Below are 20453 nucleotides of genomic sequence, written 5' to 3' on the forward strand. Positions count from 1 at the left end.
CAGGATGTATTCTATGAGGATATTAGTGGTTTGTATTCTGAGGCTAGAGGTTCAGGTTTTATGTCTCCCCCCCGATGCCTAATTTACTATTAATAAATGGAATCGGGCGTGAAGCTGAGCCTCCCAGATAGGCTGGGTTCCAAATCCTTTAAAAAAAAAAAAAAATCTTTATTACTCAGTGAAATTAATTATTGCCTACTGCAAAAAAAAAAAAAGGACAACAAAATTTGGTTCTTTACAAAAAGAAAAAAAGAAATTCACATTCAAGTTATGTGGGTGGAAAAAATTCAATCAATTGATCTAGTGGCATAGTCTCCCCTTTGTAAGTGGGAGGTTGTGAGTTCGACTTACGAAAGACTAGTTGTAGCATTTGAGTTGTTTATCTGATAAAAAAAAAAAAAGTTATGTGGGCGGAAAAAATTCAATCAATTGATGCAGCGAAGATAACATGTAAAAGAAAGGATTAATGACCTATTTTGTACAAACCAAAGATTTTTAAGTGATCAAGTCAGTATACTTAGCTGCCATGTAAGAAACTTAATTCCTTTGTGGGCTTGGACTCGAAGTAAGTTGTTCATTGAGGTTTTCTTCCTTGCAACTATCACGCCCCTAATTTGAATAAAGAAATTCAAATCTGAAATGCAAAAACTCAACTAATTTTTTTCATTTAAACTAAGCAACAGAATAAACTGAAACACATTGTCAATAAAGACTCAATCACTCAAGTCAAATAGTACATCTCCAAGTGTTTACAAAACTCAAAATAAATAAACTACAAATGTAAACGCTCGCTAAGAGCATATATACATCAGTACGATAACAAAATAGGTTCTGGACCTAATACTGCTGAACTACACGCTGCGATCTCCACCCTGGTGATCCTAACCTGCATGAATAACCACTACACCATGGAATAGTGCACTGGGTTGCAACCAACAAACCGGGTAAGCTTTTAAAGCTCGTATGAGTAAACTCAATTAAAATGACACGAACACCACGTGCTTAACAATTTCGCTACTCGTGAATAAATTAAAGCAAGCCAAAGGGTCTTTCTAAATGTACCCATCAAATATCTATATACACCCAGCAAATCAATTTTGCATGAAAAGACAATTGTATCCTCATACGAAATTACATTAAAAGTCATGGTAAATTAAGATAATAACAAAAGAAACCATAAAATTTGAAACACTTTTTTCTATTTGAACCCAGCAGTTCACTATGTCAGTTGTTACGTTGTTTCTTCCAGAAAAACCTTAAATTCAAATTTTACTTTTCATTATAATTGCTTCATCTCTTAGGTTGAATACACATGATATTGACAAAGTTATGAGTGCAATCATGATTTTAGAGGCTTCTAAAAAGGTATGTTAATTTTGGTTTATCATTCAACCAAAAAAAAAAAAAAACTTTGTTGTTGCATTCAATTGCACTTTGATCGGTCCTGAAGGAGGTAGCGATTGATGCTGAGTGATGAAAGTCCCGGACAAAAACATGCATATATATGGAAATAGGAGCCAACTTATAAATGAGTAAGGATGGAAAAATGTTCCTAGTCCTTAACAAGCAGTGAAGCAAATAACCAGATCCGCGAAAAAGAACGGACATACTTAATCAAGAAGAGTTGATATTTTTTTAAGTCCTTAATAATGACATTTTCCTTAGAAGGATCTATTGGTGGACATATCTATTGGGGAATTCGACGGCATGCTCACAGATTCAACATCTTTATAGATGAAATCCCCATTCTAAGAGTACTTTCCTACGGAAAATAAAAAAGAGAGCGATGGGATAGAGATGACGACTGAGTCTAAGATGGAGAAATTCTTCAATTGGGACTGGGTATGCATCCATGTTACTAGATCAGTGTTAAGAAAGTCCATATTAGAATACCAAACCATCTCAGAAGAACGAAGGATTTGCTGGGTGTGTTATCGGGATGAACAGCTTTTGCTGGGTGCAGTGAGTTCTGCTCGGTTTAATTTAAAATAAGGGTATTATTGGAAAACTTGCTAGGTGTAGTTAAAGATTTTATGATTTTGTTGAGTGTAAAAAATCTGTTGGGTGTACTTAGATATTTGCTGGGTACATTTAGAAAGACTCAACCCAAAACAACTCCACAATTAATAATAACCCAAGTCCCTCATGGACAATAAAAGAAAGAAACACTCGAAACTCTCTTTTACAAACATATGCTCAAGAGCACAATGGCACAAAGTCATCCCCCAAGTAGTACAATGTACTCATGGGCACGATAACGCAAAGTTATCCCCAACTAGTACAACAGTACACATACTAGAGCTCTAATTGAATCATAGCCTGTCACATCGGCCAAGGTTCAAGCATACGATATAATTGCCTCGATCCCCAATGTGACAAAAGGTCCTCAGACCGAACATTTAAAAAGTCCACATGACTCAAAAATGTTACACTCAACTCAAGATACTCTTCAACACAATCAAATTAACAATCGCATGATATATTGCATTTTCGAAAAGAGTAAATGCACAAAACAATCATCCGAATAAAATCACCATTATACCATCAAGGTATATATATCACGTAAATACACACACACGTAGTCATCCACTCAGGAATGCCACTAATACCAACTATAGTTCACAATCGCAAAAACTCGAGAAAATTATTTTTATAATTAAAACTCATTTTTTTACCTGTGAACCGCAGTCCTATGAACCGTAGTCGATCAAGTCCATATCATTTAAAACAAATATTCATTTCCGAAAACTATTTCACAATTTATCAATTAATTCCGCATAATAAGTAAATCCGTTTGTAAATGAACCACATGAGTTTTACTCACCTCTAAATCCCACTGCGTTTTCTCTTACACCAGAGATAAGGTATCGAATATACTCCGTCAATCACCTAAGTAATATACGTCACAACTTAGTACACGAATCAAAAGCGATTAAGTTTCAAACTCCCGTTTGAACTAAAACCTTGAAAGTAATGTCAATCGAGGCGAAACTTCATCCAAGACCACCCAAGGTTTTCGGAATACTAATCCGATCAATATATTGAAACTAAAAGTCGATTGGACGAATAAATCCACACAGACTGAAAACCGATCGAATCGAAAACCCTAAAACTCTAACATGCTCATACGATCTCAAAAAATTAAGTGTTGTATATTGAAATGCTTGTATCGATGAGTAGATCAAAATCAGGAACTGAAACTGACCCTGAGGTGGCCGGAAGCTACCAGAAACCGCCGCCACAGGAGGTGACAGCCACTGCCGACCTCCAAATTGGGCGGCGAAACCTATGCCAAAATCTTGCCCACAACATGCACATCAACGTTCATAATTGGGATAAAGTCTGGTTCTTAGCCATATGGCTGGAAAGTACCTCAACAGCAACTAGATTGGAGATTTGCCCAATTTTTCGATTTGCTTGATTTCTTCCTCCACGCTTCAAATCGTTTCAAACCACTAGGGAAGCATGATCAGCGTCTTAAGGGGATTCTAAAAAGGCAGGTGGCTCGACCTGTGGTGGCCGGAGGAGGGAGAAATTGGCGTTGACCTCCCATTGTTGATAGGATTGGGAATTGCTTGCTCTGTCATGTAGAGGCCAAGATGGGTGGAGAAGCTACCACATATCGATGGAGGAGGAAGAGGCGAAGCTAGTGCAAGTGGTGGCACGTCCAATGGTGGCTAGACGGCAAAGTTATGGCCGGACGAAGTTGAAGAGCGAATTCCGGTCGGGAGGAGAGAGAAGAGAGCTGGTTTCCAAATTTGGAAATTTAGGGTTTTTTTTTAATTTTTTTCGGAATTTTTCCTATTTAACCAAAATTGAAACTTTTTCCGATGGCCATAACTTCTTCATACAAACTCCGATTTTTGCGTTCCGTATGTCCACAAACTCCAATGAAATTTTCTCTTGTTATCAGTACTTCCCCATCAAAGTCTAGTACACATCTTTTGTAAATCATCACAAAACTCTTTCGTTGATAAAAAGCAACTCATAGCATATATTGGAAGAGATTGAGCAACTACTCTAATTAGGATATCTTCACCCGCTCCACCAAACAATTTACCTTGCCATTCTTGTAATTTTTTAGAGAGAGAATCGTTCATATATTGGTATCTCTTAGCGCAACCCACATAAGTTGGTAGCCCCAGATTTTTTTTCATGAGGCTCAACAACCTCCACCCCTAAAGTAGCAGCTAATTGAAGTTGAACCTCCTAAGCCACATTCTTGCTAAATGTGACGGAACTCTTGTGAAAATTAACTTGTTGCTCAGAAGCACGACATAAGTTGCTATCACATCCTAGATATGCATGTTGACAAGATTTAGTGATAGCTTATGCATATGACATACTATTCTCCGCAAAGATAATAATGAGCTTGGTGACAAATAGAAGTACCTGATAACACACTTGAATTTGTTTTTGATAAAGCAACGTAGAGGTTATGTCATCCCTTCTAAGAAACAACGTTTTTGATAAAGCAACGTAGATAAGGGTTCTCCTTGACGTAAATCTCTAGATGGGATGACATAACCTATAGGTTTACCTCGTACTTAAAACGAGTGCCTGACCAAAGACACGCACTGCATAACCATGTTAATCCAACTACGAGCAAAACCGTACCCTCTATCACTTTCACCTTCCTCAAAAAATCCATTCCATTCGATCATAGGCTTTGCACAAGTCCAATTTTAAAGCCATAAAACTATCATCATCAACTGTCTTATATTGAATGAAGTGAGCAACCTCATTTCTGACGAGTATTATCTGTAATCAAACACATAGGAACAAAAGCACTTTGATAGGGGGAGAAGATATCAGGCAAGGTTGTTTTTAGTTTGTTTGCAATCACCTTAGAACAAATCTTATATGATCACACTGCCACTATGTCTTTACAAGTTGATAATAGAGAGCTTCCCAAGCTTTCTAATGAGTTTTTCCATTGTATCAAGTGTTAGTTGGGTACTCGTAGCCTTATTCATCAAGTTGAACATGGACATGTCAATATATTAATCCCTTTGCCACTTTGCCTTGTATCAAGTGCTATTGCTTCTTTCTCCCCCTGATCACTAAGCTTCTAGATATAAAGGTAGGTCTTCAATTTGCTCTAGACACAAGAACAATGCCCATCTTTATGGAGACTGGCTGCTCCGTTAGACTAATTAACTCCTCTGAGACATGTTGGTCCGAGGAGGGACCAATCATTGAAGACATCAAAGTGCTCATGTATGCAGCTGGTGTAGACACAGTAATCTTCCAACGTCCCCGTGAATGCAACTTTGCAGCTCATTGTGTTGCTAAGTTTCCTCTAAGTGAGAAATCTCTCTTTACTTGTATTAAGGATGGGCAGGTATGGCTTATGGAATCGGTTAATATCGATTCCAATGTTTGTTACATTTCTTATCAATCATCAATGAATGCCTATATTTTCAATAAAAAAGAAAAGTGCTATTCAGGTACTCGTAATCTTATATTCTTATTCAGAATAAAACTGTTTAAACAAATAACTATACTTAGTTTTATGCTCAAAGTTATACTTCTTTTTATATATACTAGTTTTAGACCCGTGGGATGCGCGTGATATTGATGAAGGGAAGAAAAACATAGTAGTTTTCTTATCACTCTCACTTCTTTAATGTATTTTTTTTTATCAGATTAACAACTAGATTTCCGCGAATCGAACTCACGACCTCCCATTTACATGGGAGGCTTATGTCATTAGACTAAATGGTATTGAACATTTCTTCAATATTTTCATATTTAGGTATTTCTTTTTATTTATTTTATATGATGATTATTTTAGATGTTTTCTATAATAAAAGATATTATAGGCAATCTATATATATATTTTTTTTTAGGCAAAATGATGTGATGCCCCGGAAATTCGTATTTATTTTTCGAGGATTTTCCTGAATCTATTTTGTGGTTATTGGACGGTTTCGTGGCTCGTGGATGGAGCGGAAGTGTTTCGAACGAATTTTTATTCGGAAAATATGACTTTAGGGGTGGCGCAAAGGTTGACTTTTGATGTGTTGAGATTCTCCGAAAACTTCCTTCATAAAAGTTGTGGAGCGCGTCGATACGAGTTCGTGGAACGCGTCAATCGGAGTTCGTATGGGGAAGTTATGGCCATTTGAAGAAGTTTCCATTTTAGTATAAATAGGGAATTTCCGGAAAATCTTTCATAATTCCATTTTCCTTTTTTGGAAACTTTCCTTCTCTCTCTCTTCTCTATCGGCTGCACCTTCAGTATCTGAGTTTTTCGACTGACCCGACCTGAACCCGGCCGACCCGACCCGACTTTTTCAGTGATCTCCGGCAGTCTTCGGCCACTAAACTTTCCAGATCGGTTCGTCGTTGCCGCCTGCTCCTCCCTGTGGTGTCCTCTAGCGGCGATTCTTGGTGGTGGCGGCGCTAGAAGGCGGCGAAGTTTGGTGTATTCGGACCCGATCGGTTCTCCGATCTCTGACGTCGATAAGGCTTCAAGTCTTCTTGGTTGAGCTCAGAGCAGCCTCCTTGATCGATCCTTGGTGTTTGTTTGGATCGATTCACGTGAAACTTGGTTTAACTCGGATTGAACAGTGATCCATGGCTTGTGAGGTAGTTTTCGATCCTTTATGCTTGTTTTCTGACTTCTAGATAGTTATGAAAATTCACAAGCATGCTTAGATGAAACATTTTGGTGTTGGGAGTTTTGGGAAATAATGATTTTTGGCCGACGGCAGTGCGCCACCGCCGGTTCTGGCGGCGTTCCGGCCATGTAAGGGACTGTTTCTGGTATTATATACGTTCTACTCATTGATACGAGCGTTTTGATATATAATATGCAAATTTTGGAGTTCGAATGGATTTGTTATGATTTTTACCGTTTCATATTGGTGAATTTATTCGATCTGTGAGGATCTGAGCATCTGATCAACTTGTGGTTTGGACACATCGATCGTGGAAGTGTTCCGGAGACTTTGGGAGGTCTCGGAAGTGGTTTCGCCTAAATTTGGCGTCACTTTGGGAATTTTGGTTCGATTTAGGATTTCGAACGTTATTCCTTGTGTTTCATTGACTAAATCAAGGCTGTACTTTCCTTAGGTACTTGACGAAGTATTCTTGGATGGTTAGTTGGTGGTTAGACTGTTTGCGGGAGTTTTGAGAGTTATTTACGAAGTATCCTTACGTAATCTCATGAAGTTCATTCACGAACGGGCTTACCATATCGTTTTGAGAGTTATTTAGTAACTGCAAACTATAGTTGGTATTAGTAGGCATTCCTGAGCGGATGACTACATATATATATATATATATTTACGTGATATATATGTTTTGGTGGTTTGTGGATTTATGAAAACAATATGCATGAAATGATGCTTTTTATTGTTTTGGGTTGTGGCTTTTGGAAAACAAATGATTGTGGAAATGTTTGATTTCGATTTGTTTTGGAAAAAGCGTTGAAATTTGTGTATGAAAACAATATGCATGAATTGATGCTCTTTATTGTTTTGTGTTATGGCTTTTTTGGAAAACAATGATTTTGGAAATGTTGATTTCGATTGTTTTTCAAAAGCGTTGCGATTTGTGTAACATTTTGGGTCCAGTGCGACTCCTTTAATGTTTTGCTCCAAGGGATTGTGCGGCCCTAGGATCGAAGGTCTATGACCTTGGACAGAATATCAGGTAATCACGTCTTTGGCTGGACGAGTGGTTACGTTTTCAGTTAGAGCTCTAATCTGTCTGCCATATAGATAATTCATGGGGTAACGGGAACTGGTTATTGATAACTCATGACATTATGTGTTTTTAGGGAACAATGTGTGAGTTGCTTCCTTATTAACGGTTTTTAAGGGGACAAGGTGCAAGTTGTTTTCCTTATTAACGATTTGATAGAAATCAAGGTGTGAGTTGCTTTCTATGGTACGATTTTGGTACAACTGATAGAAATCAAGGAGCGAGTTGCTTTCTTTGTTTTATTGATAGAATTCAAGTGTGCGTTGTTTTCTATGGTACGATTTTGGTACAACTAATAGAAATCAAGGAGTGAGTTGTTTTCTATGTTTCGTTTTAAAAGGAAACAAGGTGTGAGTTGCTTTCTTTTATTTCGATTTGAAACGAAATTAAAGTGTGAGTTATTCCCCTTCATTTCATGTTTTAAGAAATCAAAGCGTGAGTTGTTTTCCTTATTTCTGGTGTGAGTTGTGTTAACTGTTTTGAGTTACTCATACGGGCTTGCAAAAGCTTACCGGGTTTGTTGTGTGACAACCCTGTACACTATTCAAACGGCGTAAGGGTTAATCCTGTAGGTTAGGATAATCGGAGCTGCAGCTGAGGTAGCACGCACCTTTGCAGTTTTACGGTAGGAAGCCATTTTTGTGACTTTACCGTTATAAGGACTTTCGTTATGTAGTTAGCTCTGAGGAACATTTACGTTTTATTTTGTTGTTGACAATTTAATTCGTAAGAATTGTAATATATGACTCTATGGAGCGGGTCAATATTGACATTGTGGGTTCAAGGCATCAATATATACTTGGGTTAAAAGGAAAAAAGTTTCTAGGTGTTTTGTATTGATGGTTGAACGTTCACGCATATATAATTATGAGATTGTATATCGATTTTTATTTGTGTTAAAAATCAGGGGCGTGACAAATGAGGATTTCATTAATAGTAAAACGCAGGCCAGAATGGTACAGGTACATAGGGGTGATAGGTGTCATTACCTTGAAACATTTCCGCTCCTCTATTCATGAGCCTATCAGAACTAGAATATTCTAGCTAGGAATAATAGCAAAGAAAAACTTCTGAAGCCAATGCGCTTAATTGCGGTGCATCAAGAAACTCTTCCTCTTTGGATGTAGAATACAACATTCTGTAGACCAAAAAAGGTGCTTAGCTTCCTAATACAAGGAATTTATTGTAATTAGACAAACTAAAAACATAGGATGGGCCTAGGGTGTAGGCCCAAGAGCATCCAAAATGGTAATCCAACTCCAGAGCCCATTCAGCAGCCTTGGTCCCAGCCCATTATCCCGGACGACATGTCGTACGTCACTAGCCCGGCGCCTCCGCTCGACCTGCACTGCCACGACCCTTGCCGCGTCGATCTACGCCACCGCGACCTCTCATCTGTCGCTGTGACCCAAAATCGCTGCTCACCACGCCATCCCAGCGCATGCCGTCGTGAACCACACCGGTATTGATTAGCACAGTCATGCACAGAGCACAAAACCGCAAGTCGCCTGGACCTACCTCGAGCTCAACCACCCATGGAGCACTCTTGAAACAAATCGAGTCGAATACCCGTCCGGCAGCAGATCCCAACGCCCTGCTAGACCGGAGGCCCACACTGGTCTGGCCGCCGCCGGACGAGCTCGAGTTATCAATCGGAAAGGAACCGGTCTTGGGTGTTAGGGTTTCTCGAGGAAGAGGAGGATATATTAGGCAATCTATATTTCGATAAAACCCTTAACTTTTATATTATATAAAATATTTTAATTTAAAAGAATAATAATTATGGTCGGTGCCCCCCTATTTAACGAAAATAATAAATAAAAATCATAGAGCCCCTGATAGTTTTCAACTCGCTGCCTCTATTCGTCTCCTGAGGAAAGCAGAGTCTCAAGTTGAGCATTGGCTCTTCACTAACTCGCACAAGCGAAGAAACAAAAGGCCAATCCAATTTTAAGGAACATGTTCTACAGAGGGTACGTAACTCAACTTTCCCTTTTTCAATTTCTCCTTCTTTCTTGTATCAAAACCATCATCTTCAGATTTCCCTCCTCTAGGTTATTTCATTCATATCGTCTTTCTCCAATTATGGAATTCAATTAATCAATTCTATTTCTAATTTTGTTTCTTAGTTCGGATAAGACAATTCCCAATAGTTGAAATTAAATTTCTTTTGGATGGTGTTCTTGTTATTTGGATCAGGATTGTAGAAGGGGGCTTTAGGATTCTTGAATAAGTTGAGGCCAAATAATTGAATTCCAACTTTGTAATTGTTTTTTTTTTTTATGTTCTGGGTTTGTTCTGGTTTCACTTTCTTGACATTCTTAACTATTATGGAACCATCACTCATAATTGTGATTTCTTGAAACTGATGGTAGGAAATACTTTGCACACAAATTTAACAAGTATAGCTAGTTAGTGAATGAGGGTCTTGGCATGTTGGAGTTAATTATTTTGTTTCGGATGGAGCTCACTGAAGAAGAAAGGAACATTTTTTTTCGGGTGGATTAAGAAGGAAAGTAACTATCGGACACTTAATAACTGATACGATTGATGGTTTATTAATGTACTGGTTTAATAGGAAGACGAGTAAAATACTACTTGTTATTCACAGTTAATCGAATAAGGTATAAAAACTGTACTATGGTTAACATTTACGGTCTTCATCAAGGCCTATTATAGCAAAAACATTTTCCCAATGATGGACCAGATTTATTTTGTTAGTTTTACTCCAAAGAATTCACCTCATGTAGACATTAGTACCTCATGCTCGCTAGTTAGTAAGGCTTATCGTGGCTAAACTTAGGTTTGATACTACTTTAGTAAACACTATTCATGGTAGGAGGTTGTATCATTATGAGTTTCTATCGAGTAATATTAAATCTGACCAACAACAACTCCATGTTGATTTCAAGTTGTGTTCGAAATCTCCACCCGCCAACACTCTGCTCATTACAAGTTCTGTTATGTTGCAACATTCCAGTATTTTCTAACAATTGATCCTGCTGCATTATTTTCTTGCTAACTTCTTTATAAAATTCCTTGATAGTATCTTGCACTGGGGTAGGAGATATATCAAGGCTACTTGTTGAATCTGTGAAGGCACAGCATTTTATTAAGTATATTGGGAATGATGAATGCATAATACACATTCTTGGAAAATTGATATGCATGAATGATGCTGATTAGATGTCTATATTTATAGTAGGCTTTTTTTGCCACAATACTAAAAATACACAAAGACATATTAGCCTGTCAAGTTACAAATTTAGCACACTGAAAAGACTGTTGATCCAGGTCTGTATGCTACATCCAAAGAAATGGTGTGTCCTTGATTGTTTTATCTCATATGAATCAGTGTTTTCATTTAATACAAATTCAAACTCTTATATCTATATTGAATTAGGAATAAAAACTTGGAGTTATGGTTCACCTTGATCAAGTTACTGATTGCTTTCATGGTTTTACAACCTTATTCTTGTTCATTTTTGTCATTGTGTATTTGTCTCCCATGTTGACCACTCCTTTTCTTTTCTTCAAGCACTGAATATAGCAAATGGTTGACTTGGGTACTTATCGACATAATTATAGATTATAATTGGAACATAAAATTAGGTATCAGAAAACCAAATAATCACTATTGTTGTGCAAGAATGTTGGTAGCTTACAAGTAAATGGTGGTATCTATTAACAGTTTCTTCTTGGTTCTGTTTTAGATCACAGGGTGTCTTGTACGTTTAATTTGATAATAGAAAAATTGTAGTTTAATAAAAACTGTAAGAAAAATGGTGCTGTGATCCCCTATTAAGCTAGTAGAAGGCACATAGATTTACTTTTCCTTTTCACACCAGAAATATTTTTGTTTTGATTATGAATTCATACTGAATGCAAGTTGTTAATAATTAGAATGCTTAATGTAGCTGAATAGTTAATTATGAATTGTTAGAGTTTCTCCAAAGAGTATTGATGAATTTCCTTCTCTTTTTTGCTACTTTCTTTGTTACTGGAAACTAAATTAAATTTGCTGATTGTAGTGATGGCCGTGAAATGGGAGCAAAGCGTCAGCGGCTTGACCACCGTATTGACCACCGGCTTGACCAGGGATCTTCATTCTATGGGAGTTCCCCTGGTTCAAGTTATATGTTCAATCCGACTCCTTCTGCATATGCTGGACAACCTCCACCTTTTCCTGTTGTCAAACTTCGTGGTCTTCCATTTGATTGCACAGAAGCTGATGTTGCTGAGTTCTTCCATGGTCTTGACATCGTTGATATTCTTTTTGTTCACAAGAATGGCAAGGTCACAGGGGAAGCCTATTGTGTTTTGGGATATCCCCTTCAGGTTGATTTTGCCCTTCAAAGGAATAGGCAGAACATGGGGAGGAGATATGTTGAGGTGTTCAGAAGCAAGAGGCAGGAATATTACAAGGCAATAGCAAATGAAGTTTCTGATTCTCGTGGTGCTTCTCCTCGCAGAAATGTCCCAAGGGCTAAATCTTATGATGAAGGGAAGGACTCAGCAGAACATACAGGGGTATTGCGGTTGAGGGGATTGCCATTTTCAGCAGGCAAAGATGATATAATGGATTTTTTCAAGGATTTTGTGTTGTCAGAGGACTCGATTCATTTTACAATGAACTCAGAAGGGAGGCCAACTGGGGAAGCATTTGTGGAGTTTGCAAGTGCAGAAGATTCCAGAGCAGCTATGGCTAAGGATAGGATGACTCTTGGAAGTCGATATATAGAGTTGTTCCCCTCATCACATGAGGATTTGGATGAAGCAGTTTCAAAAGGACGATGATTCCTTATTAGATCATTGCCGCCATTTGCTCTGCTGTACTTGTTTTGATGTTCTACTTAAAATGTCTGGAACTTTGCTCGATTACTGTCTGTAAGTTTGTTTGGAAACACAAATCATACTTGTGGAAAAAGTCTTCCCTGTTTTGCTACTTTGCTTGCTTTAGATATTGGTTGATACATTATCGGTTAAAGTGTACACTGGTCACTGGAATTTACCGTCCAATTCTTTTCTAGATTAATGTTAGTTGGGTGTGAGAGTTGTTTCTTCTGTGTATGCCACATAAGCGTCGAGGACATGAAACCTTCAGTGAGCCGAATGGACCAACCTTCAAAAAAAAAAAAAAAAAAAAAAAAACATTTCATCAAGGGACCAACCTTCAATTTTAGTTATATGTAATCCCATGGTGTCCTCTGTCGCCTTGCAAAATCCTGAAATGGTCACCATGATCCTTGCTGTGGGGATTCTTGCCGCTTTGAGCTCTGAAAGTGGCAACTATCCACCATCTATCTATCCATCCATGATCCATATATCTATGTCTACAATTCAGGGATAAAAATTCCCATCGACTAGGGTGTACCTCTCGATCAGGTATCTAACTTAATGGGGAAGAATTTGGGCCAAATTGGGTAACAGGGACGGCAATTCCCAACATTCAAGTACTCTAAGCACAGATGGTATTGCGATCCTCATCTTCACGCAATAGTAATTATTATTTAAAAAAAAACATTTAAATGAATTTTTAAAAATTATTTTTTTTAATAATTATTGAATTATAGTCAACTTTATACTCTAAAATCTAAATCTTGTCCATTAAATTTAATAATGCTCACCGGTTGAAATTAGTCACAAACATAAACAATTATCTCTTTTTTCTTTTCCTTTCTTTTCTTCTTATGTAAATTAATTATTTTCTTAATTAGTATTACAGAAATCTTTGACAACCCTAACCCAAGAAGGGCGAAAAAGGTAAAAGAAGTGGAGGATTTAAACTAAAATGACGTAACGAAAACGACGCAGTATCAGCGAAACACTGCAGACGAAAGCAAACTGAACACAGAGGGAGGTAGCAGCCGATCCTATTCCTAGGAAAACCAGACCTGGATTATCAATCTAGGTATTTAACTCCATCTTTGATTATTTTGTTGATTTGGGTTTGATTCATGTACTCATATGTATTGAAAGTTAATACTGTGTATACTTATACTTGTTTTCTGTTTGGTTAATGAGAAACTCAAGAAATGGAATCTAGTTACAGTTTGGTTTGTTTCATATAATCATGATTCTTCCTTACAAGAAACAGTTATGCACTTTGATTTATACATGCGTGTTTATTCTAATACATGTTAACTCTTCATAAAATCAGCTAAGAAAAACATTTGTGGATTGAGATGGCTTTTGGTGGAGGTGCCAAACGTTCTCTTGGTTCACTACTGAGTATTAGGATGCTTAATGGGTCCTCAACTACAGCTAGTGCTGCCAATGGGGGTTGTTTTTCTAGCTGTGTTTCAAACACAAGGGTCACAGAGACACAAATTCGTCTAGGACTTGCCAACACCCAATGTGGGTCAGCTGTCTTTCTTCGGAGGTTCAGCGTTGAAGCTTCTGACCATATGAGTCTCATAAAGCAACTGAGGCAGAGAACCAGCGCTCCTATCAAAGATGTCAAGGCTGCTCTCGTTGATTGCAATTGGGAAATCGGTATATCTCTTCTCTAGTTCTGTGTTTTTTAATTGGCCTAATATGAATTACCTCTTTGTTGAAACTTGCATGCTTGGTTTGTTTCATGGAATGCAGAGGATGCACTCAAGGAGTTGAGGAGAAGAGGGAAGGTTTTGGCAACGAAAAAGTCATCAAGAATGGCTTCTGAGGGTTTGCTTGCACTGGCTCACAGTGACAGCAAGGCTGCTCTTATTGAACTCAACTGTGAGACTGACTTTGTTGCTAGAAATGAAATCTTTCAATTCTTGGTTAGTATGATTGATAACAGTATTGCCCAATATTTTGGAGTTTCATTTCTTTAATTTTTTTTTTCATTCTAAGTGAGTGTGTATGTATATGTAGAATAAACTTTCTTTCTTTTTCTCTTTACCGTTTCAATGTCTTTCAGATTAGTATATTGCCTTAAACTTTTGTGTATTATGATTTTGTTTTTGGAGCTCACACTATTGATTTTGTTTCTTCTTCTAGGCCTTAGCTTTGGCAAAGCAAGCTTTGTTGCTTGAAGGCTCTTCTCAACAGGTTTCTGGGGTCTTTCCCATTGCCTCTGAACATTTACAGGTAAGGGAGTATGCATTGTTTTTCCCTTTTATTTTATATTGTGTTTTCCAGTATCCTAGTCTATTTATGATTGCATTATGCACCAACATGATAAATGTTTTTCAAGAACCTTACCACGCATTAAGTCCTTAAATTAGTTAGTAAGAACTGTAATGATTATCACTTGAACTCAGAGCATGTTGTCCCTCTTGATACTTGTGGAATGGGCTAGATATACAATGTTTCTGCTCGGTGAAGTTGACAAGCTGATACAAGAATAGGTTGTCCATAAAAGGGTAAAAGTAGCACGATAGTTGAATAACTGAAAGATTATGTGAGAAGTTAATAATAACTTGCTAGCTCTACTCTCAAGTCTTGATAAATATAGATATCTGCAGTAATTTCTCTTTATGTTGCAAATTAAATGCAATCAGTGAAATCAGAGATCTTGGTGATTCTGCCATAGTAAACTATATTGGTGAGCTGTGCAATAAGCCTATTTATTGAGTTCACTAGATTCCCGAGCCCCTTTAAAACCTTAATTAGAATTTGGTTTGCTGCAAAGTTAATTGTCAGTTATTCATTCTCAGGACTTGAAGTTAAATCTTGAACATCCAAAAATTAGTGGAGAAACAACTGTTCAGAATGCAATTACGGAAGTGGCTGCAGTAATGGGGGAAAATATTAAACTCAGAAGGGGATTTGTGATGTCTACTGCTTCACATGGTGTTGTTTCCACGTATCTTCATTCAAGTCCCCAACCAGGTACACAACTTGAACCACTTCTTTTCCTTTCACGGAAGATAGTGTCCTTGAATTCAAAAGTGGTGCAAGATGCAATATGTCTTGATCTATTCCGATCCCATCTTGATCTTATGTTGCAAAGTCACATATACTGAATGAAAATATCTGAGTTGAAAAGCCTTTCAATTGGTCTTCATCATCTGTTTAATCTAAATTACAGGTTTGGGTCGCATTGCTGGAATTTTATCTCTTGAAGTAGAGGATAAGAATGCTGAGTTGGATGCCATTCAGCGCATTGGGTCGGAATTGGCAATGCATGTGGTGGCAGCAAAGCCTTTATTCTTAACAAAGGAACTTGTTTCTACTGATGCGTTAGAGAGTGAACGTGAAATTCTCAAGTCTCAGGTGCTTGCTAATATCATGTTTTCTATAATACTTGGCTCTCAACTATATTTTAAACATGTAGTGATCTGTGATTAGTAAAACTAGTTTGAATGCGCCTAATTGCGTGTTTTGATTATCTTCTAGAGTTCTAGGATTTTAATTTAAAAAGTTTTTCCTTCAATTTCTTCAATTTCTACTTTTCATCCTAAGGATAGCGGTTGAGTTATACAACAGTGTATTTTCCCTGTAGGCACTTTACTGAACATTAATTATGGGCTTTATTGTGAAGATTCATACAAGGTTTCAGCCTCTTACTGAACATTAAGTCAGCCTCTTCAAAACTACATATCCTTTCAGCCTTTTAGCCTCTTTTCAACCATTCCTAGCACCAGGTTTCAGAAACTTGCAGCCTTGGATTTCTCCCAATGCCCCAAATACTTTATAGACCATAACTGCAACTTTCATCCAATTGAGTTTGCTAAATCTCCGTTTACTAACTCCCAAGTTTATTCATGGCTGCACAAAAAATGTCAAGACAGCTAATAGCTTCCGTTATTTCTGGTCATCATGGCATACAAAAAGGATACTGTTGTCTGCAAATTGGAAATGTGATACTTCCACCCCTTCACTCCCAGTTTTATCCCTTTGATTAGTTGCTCCCCTTGCTCACTAAACCAACCTGCTCAGCATAACCTCTAGTACTGAATAAAAAAAGTGACTAACGATCACCTTGACACCCTCTAGTAGCTCCAAACTTTTGTCTAGGCCACCACAGTTCATGATTGAGAAATTGGCAGACCTTAGGAACCCCCAACACATCTGGAACCTTGTGCCAAACACCTCCTTTTCCATAACAAAATGAAGATAATTTCACTCACATGGTCGCATGCCTTTTCAAAAACGATCTTAAACACTAAGCCCCCCACCTTCTTTAATGCAGCGGCCAACAACTTGGTTGGAAAAGAAATATCCTCTTTGGAAGCCTAAGACTAAGCCCAACCCTTTTTGGTCCAAAATAAAGTCTCCATGGTAGTTTAAGGGTCTTGCATGAGTCATTTTTCAGTTTTATGAAGAGTAATTATGAGTCTAGTGCTTTTAAGAGTCTATTTAAGTCTTATTGTGAGTACTCAAGGCTCTTGTTATTAATAAGTCTTTAATTGAGTCTTCTGGTGTTCTAGGAGTCTAAGGGTTATGCATTTTAAGCCTTTATATATCTACTGTTTGCAAACCCAAATGAGATTGGAATGAAATAAAATAAAATTTTATTTAAGGCTTGGTGCCTTGGTTTCTCTTTTCCTACCCTGTTGTCTGTTCTGTCCTCCCTTCGCTCTCTACTGCATACTTTATCTAAAACTCCAGCAGCTTCTTTTTTCTTCAAAAATAACATATTCCTTAGAGACTCAACATTTCTAGCCCACTCTGTTTTGTTCTGCACCATTCTTGCTGCCAATACTATCCATTTACTTTGTAAAGGCTGGCACCAAGATTATGGGCCTGTAGGCTCCAACTTTCAACGACTCAATCTTCCATGGAATGAGACAAATGTAACTCTGATTTGTGATAGCATTTCTGATCCGATTTCTATAGAAATCCAAAGACATGCAACAACACTACCGAAGCCATCTGGCCACAATTTGAAACGTCCTTGTAACTCTCCTGCTATTCACTTCCACATATTTTAATAAGCAGCATCTTGTTTTGTTGTTTGTTTTTTTTTCTTTTCTTCTTCCTCTGATTTGATGTATACTTGGTGATACTGACCAACTCAAGCAGAAGCCTTTGAGATTAAAAGAACAAGAAATTAAGAGGCTTTAGATCATTACCTGATGACTAAAGGTATGATTGGCTATGAAAGGGGCTACATCCAGTAAAGAAAAATGGAATTCAAATTATTAACAAGAACTTGACAAAGTTTAGGACAATTGACATATAGGATTTGATAACAAAAATGATTTGAGGACACTACATATATGTTTTTCTTTTGCTGTACTTCACTTTCAGCTTGATCTTCATTCTCTGTCGATGATGAGGTGATGACAACGATCAAGCCAGTGTCTTTTATTTGTTTACATAAAGAAATGAAAATACTAGCTGCTTGCCTGTGTTTTATACCCACTTACTGCTTATAACCAATACCTACATGCCATTGGTAACACTTTCTCTTTTTGTTTCCTGTTGATGTCAGGCTGAAAGTACGGGCAAATCCCAGATGGCCATAGACAAAATAGTAGAAGGTCGCTTGCGTAAATACTATGAGGAAGTTGTTTTGATGGAACAGAAGTTTATTGTGGACGATTCTGTAAATGTAAAGGTAAATTTTCTTTATCATCTTAAGAATGAATAAGATAAAGGGAGAATTCTACAAATGGTCACTCAACTATGACTTGTTCGACACTTTGGTCACTCAAATTTCAAATATATCACTTTGGTCACTCAACTATTACACTGTCAATCACTTTAGTCACCCAAGGGACATTTTATCTCACTTTGATCACTTCTCCCAATCATTCTAATACATATTTCTAATTTTTCACAATTGGTTGGAAGAAAGTATCATTAATATTGTGGCAAATAATTTTTTTTTTAATGAAAAAAATTAACGAAGTGACTAAAGTGAATAACAAAGTTAAAGTTGAGTGACCAAAGTGATATATTTAAAAGGTGAGTGACCAAAGTGTCGAATAGGTAAAAGTTGAGTGACCATTTGTGATATTCTCCCTAAGATAAAATATGAAGCAAACATGTTTCAACACAGAGAATAAGGAAAGATAGTATTCCTCTAAATTCACCAACGTAAAACTTGATTTGCAAACATAACAAGAATAATTTCCCAGTCCCTCAATAGGTCTGTTTTGAGGTGAGATAAATCTTAAGATTTATATATATACCATAGATTTTCAAACTGTTATAATAATGTCATATATGTAAATATTATGCTCTATCTAGTATAAAGCATTACTAGTACTTTGTACAAGTACCGCAATTAGTGTGATGCAGTATCTAAGTTCGCTTGCTCTCGGTAAAATGGTATCGTGTCAGCAAACTATGTGGTGCACTTGCTGACTGTTTTCCAAACCTATCTTACAGACACTATTAGATAAGCTATCTAAGGAAGTGGGATCACCTGTGAAGATTAAGAGCTTTTTCAGGATGGAAGTTGGAGAAGGAATTCAGAGGTAGAAACTCATTAGTTATTATTTGTTCCTTCTCATCTTAGTGTGATTTCACAATGTTATACTAGGTACTAAATTCACAAGCACACACGAATATTTCTTTCATGTTTAAGTCATCTTTCATGTTTCTTGTTCAAGAATACTAAAGTACGAGGTTCTAGGACTATAATATTTCTTCTGTAGGTTCTTGTTTCTGATGGTATATTAATGTCCATGTGAAAATTTGGCAGGCTAGAAGAATCCAGTACATCTGAAAATTTGGCTGAGGCTGTGTGAGGAAATGCTGCCCCTTAATCTACAGAATGTAGAATTTACCTGGAAAATCCAAAGAAGTGGGGATCGAGCGAGGGTCCATTGATACTCGGCATTATTGCCCTTTATGCTCGCTCACTGATGTGGTAGTTAGCTGTTTTGTTGCTGCTGTTTTCAGGTCTTCATGTTTTGAGATTATGAAATGTAATTTTGTGGAGGCCCGAATTTCTTTTCATTTCTGTCAACGAACACCGAGTAGTAATGTTTATGTTCTCCTTCAGCTTCAGTCATATGTCAAGCTAGTGCCATTGTTAGGTATGGTTATCAAGTATCTATTGGCTCGTTTATATATTGCAAAGCTAACTATTAGATGCTTTGCCCAACATCGGATATATTTGGTGTATTTGATGCAATTTTGGACTTCCTACCCATAGTTGAAAATCAAGGAAAATTTATTTGATGTGGTCATAGTATAAAGATGTAAAGGTTTTGTTCCAGGTTATCTTTTGAATGTATCCAAATGATTGTGCTCTTTCCTCAGAAGTCAAAATTAGACCGTGCATGTGCAAGAAATTGAACCACTTAATCTAAACGTTTTCTTGTGGCATGACATGTTTACAAGTCGTAATAAACTTATCGGAGTAATTTTATCATATGCTCTACTTTAACCAGGAAAAAGAGCTTGCTGAAGTCTCTTCTGCTAGTAGTTGATTCCTAGGCTTCTTGGCTGATGGCTGATAGTGCATGCTTTGCGCTCACTAGAATTATTATGATGGATCCAATTGGTATAGGGTTTAGGGTTTTGGAAGTTCCCATGGTATTGAAATACTAAACTTGAGATGCAATTGGTTATATAATGAGCGATTGGGAACCTCAAGATCGACTATGGTGATTTCCAGACTCCAATCACTACTTTGTTTTAAGTCTGTGTACGGTATTCATGTGCAACCCGCCAGAATTACGCCGAGGTGAAATGAAATCTTCTCATCCTCTTTCGGCATTCTTATGTGCATGGTGAAATTCGTTGACAATAGATATAATACTTTGGAATGCTCATTTTGGTGAAAACCTAGCTTGTTTAATTAGCAGCCTTCTCTAAGCTTTGCTTTGTTAATTATCACCAAAGTCAACCCT

The 20453-nt window shown here is 37.3% G+C and overlaps 2 protein-coding genes across 3 annotated transcripts; both read left to right on the forward strand.

Moving 5' to 3' along the window:
- Positions 1-9545: 9545 nt before the first annotated feature.
- On the forward strand, positions 9546-12732 carry LOC112167097 (heterogeneous nuclear ribonucleoprotein H). The gene is made up of 2 exons (XM_024304060.2): positions 9546-9686; positions 11745-12732. The coding sequence occupies exons 1-2, from the start codon at positions 9673-9675 to the stop codon at positions 12508-12510; spliced, it is 780 nt and encodes a 259-aa protein (XP_024159828.1). The 5' UTR covers positions 9546-9672; the 3' UTR covers positions 12511-12732.
- A 732-nt stretch (positions 12733-13464) lies between these two features.
- On the forward strand, positions 13465-19821 carry LOC112165688 (elongation factor Ts, mitochondrial). 2 transcript variants are annotated; one of them, XM_024302296.2, is made up of 9 exons: positions 13465-13624; positions 13874-14208; positions 14305-14477; positions 14698-14787; positions 15357-15531; positions 15731-15915; positions 18080-18205; positions 18982-19070; positions 19298-19821. In XM_024302296.2, the coding sequence occupies exons 2-9, from the start codon at positions 13899-13901 to the stop codon at positions 19341-19343; spliced, it is 1194 nt and encodes a 397-aa protein (XP_024158064.1). In that variant the 5' UTR covers positions 13465-13624; positions 13874-13898; the 3' UTR covers positions 19344-19821. The 2 variants fall into 2 exon arrangements, with proteins under 2 accessions (XP_024158064.1, XP_040362476.1); XM_040506542.1 differs by lacking the exon at positions 13465-13624 and adding an exon at positions 13674-13786 and having other exon boundaries at positions 13831-14208.
- The last annotated feature ends 632 nt before the right edge of the window (positions 19822-20453 follow it).

Source organism: Rosa chinensis, chromosome 5 (assembly GCF_002994745.2).
Source record: "Rosa chinensis cultivar Old Blush chromosome 5, RchiOBHm-V2, whole genome shotgun sequence".
Lineage (NCBI taxonomy): Eukaryota > Viridiplantae > Streptophyta > Magnoliopsida > Rosales > Rosaceae > Rosa > Rosa chinensis.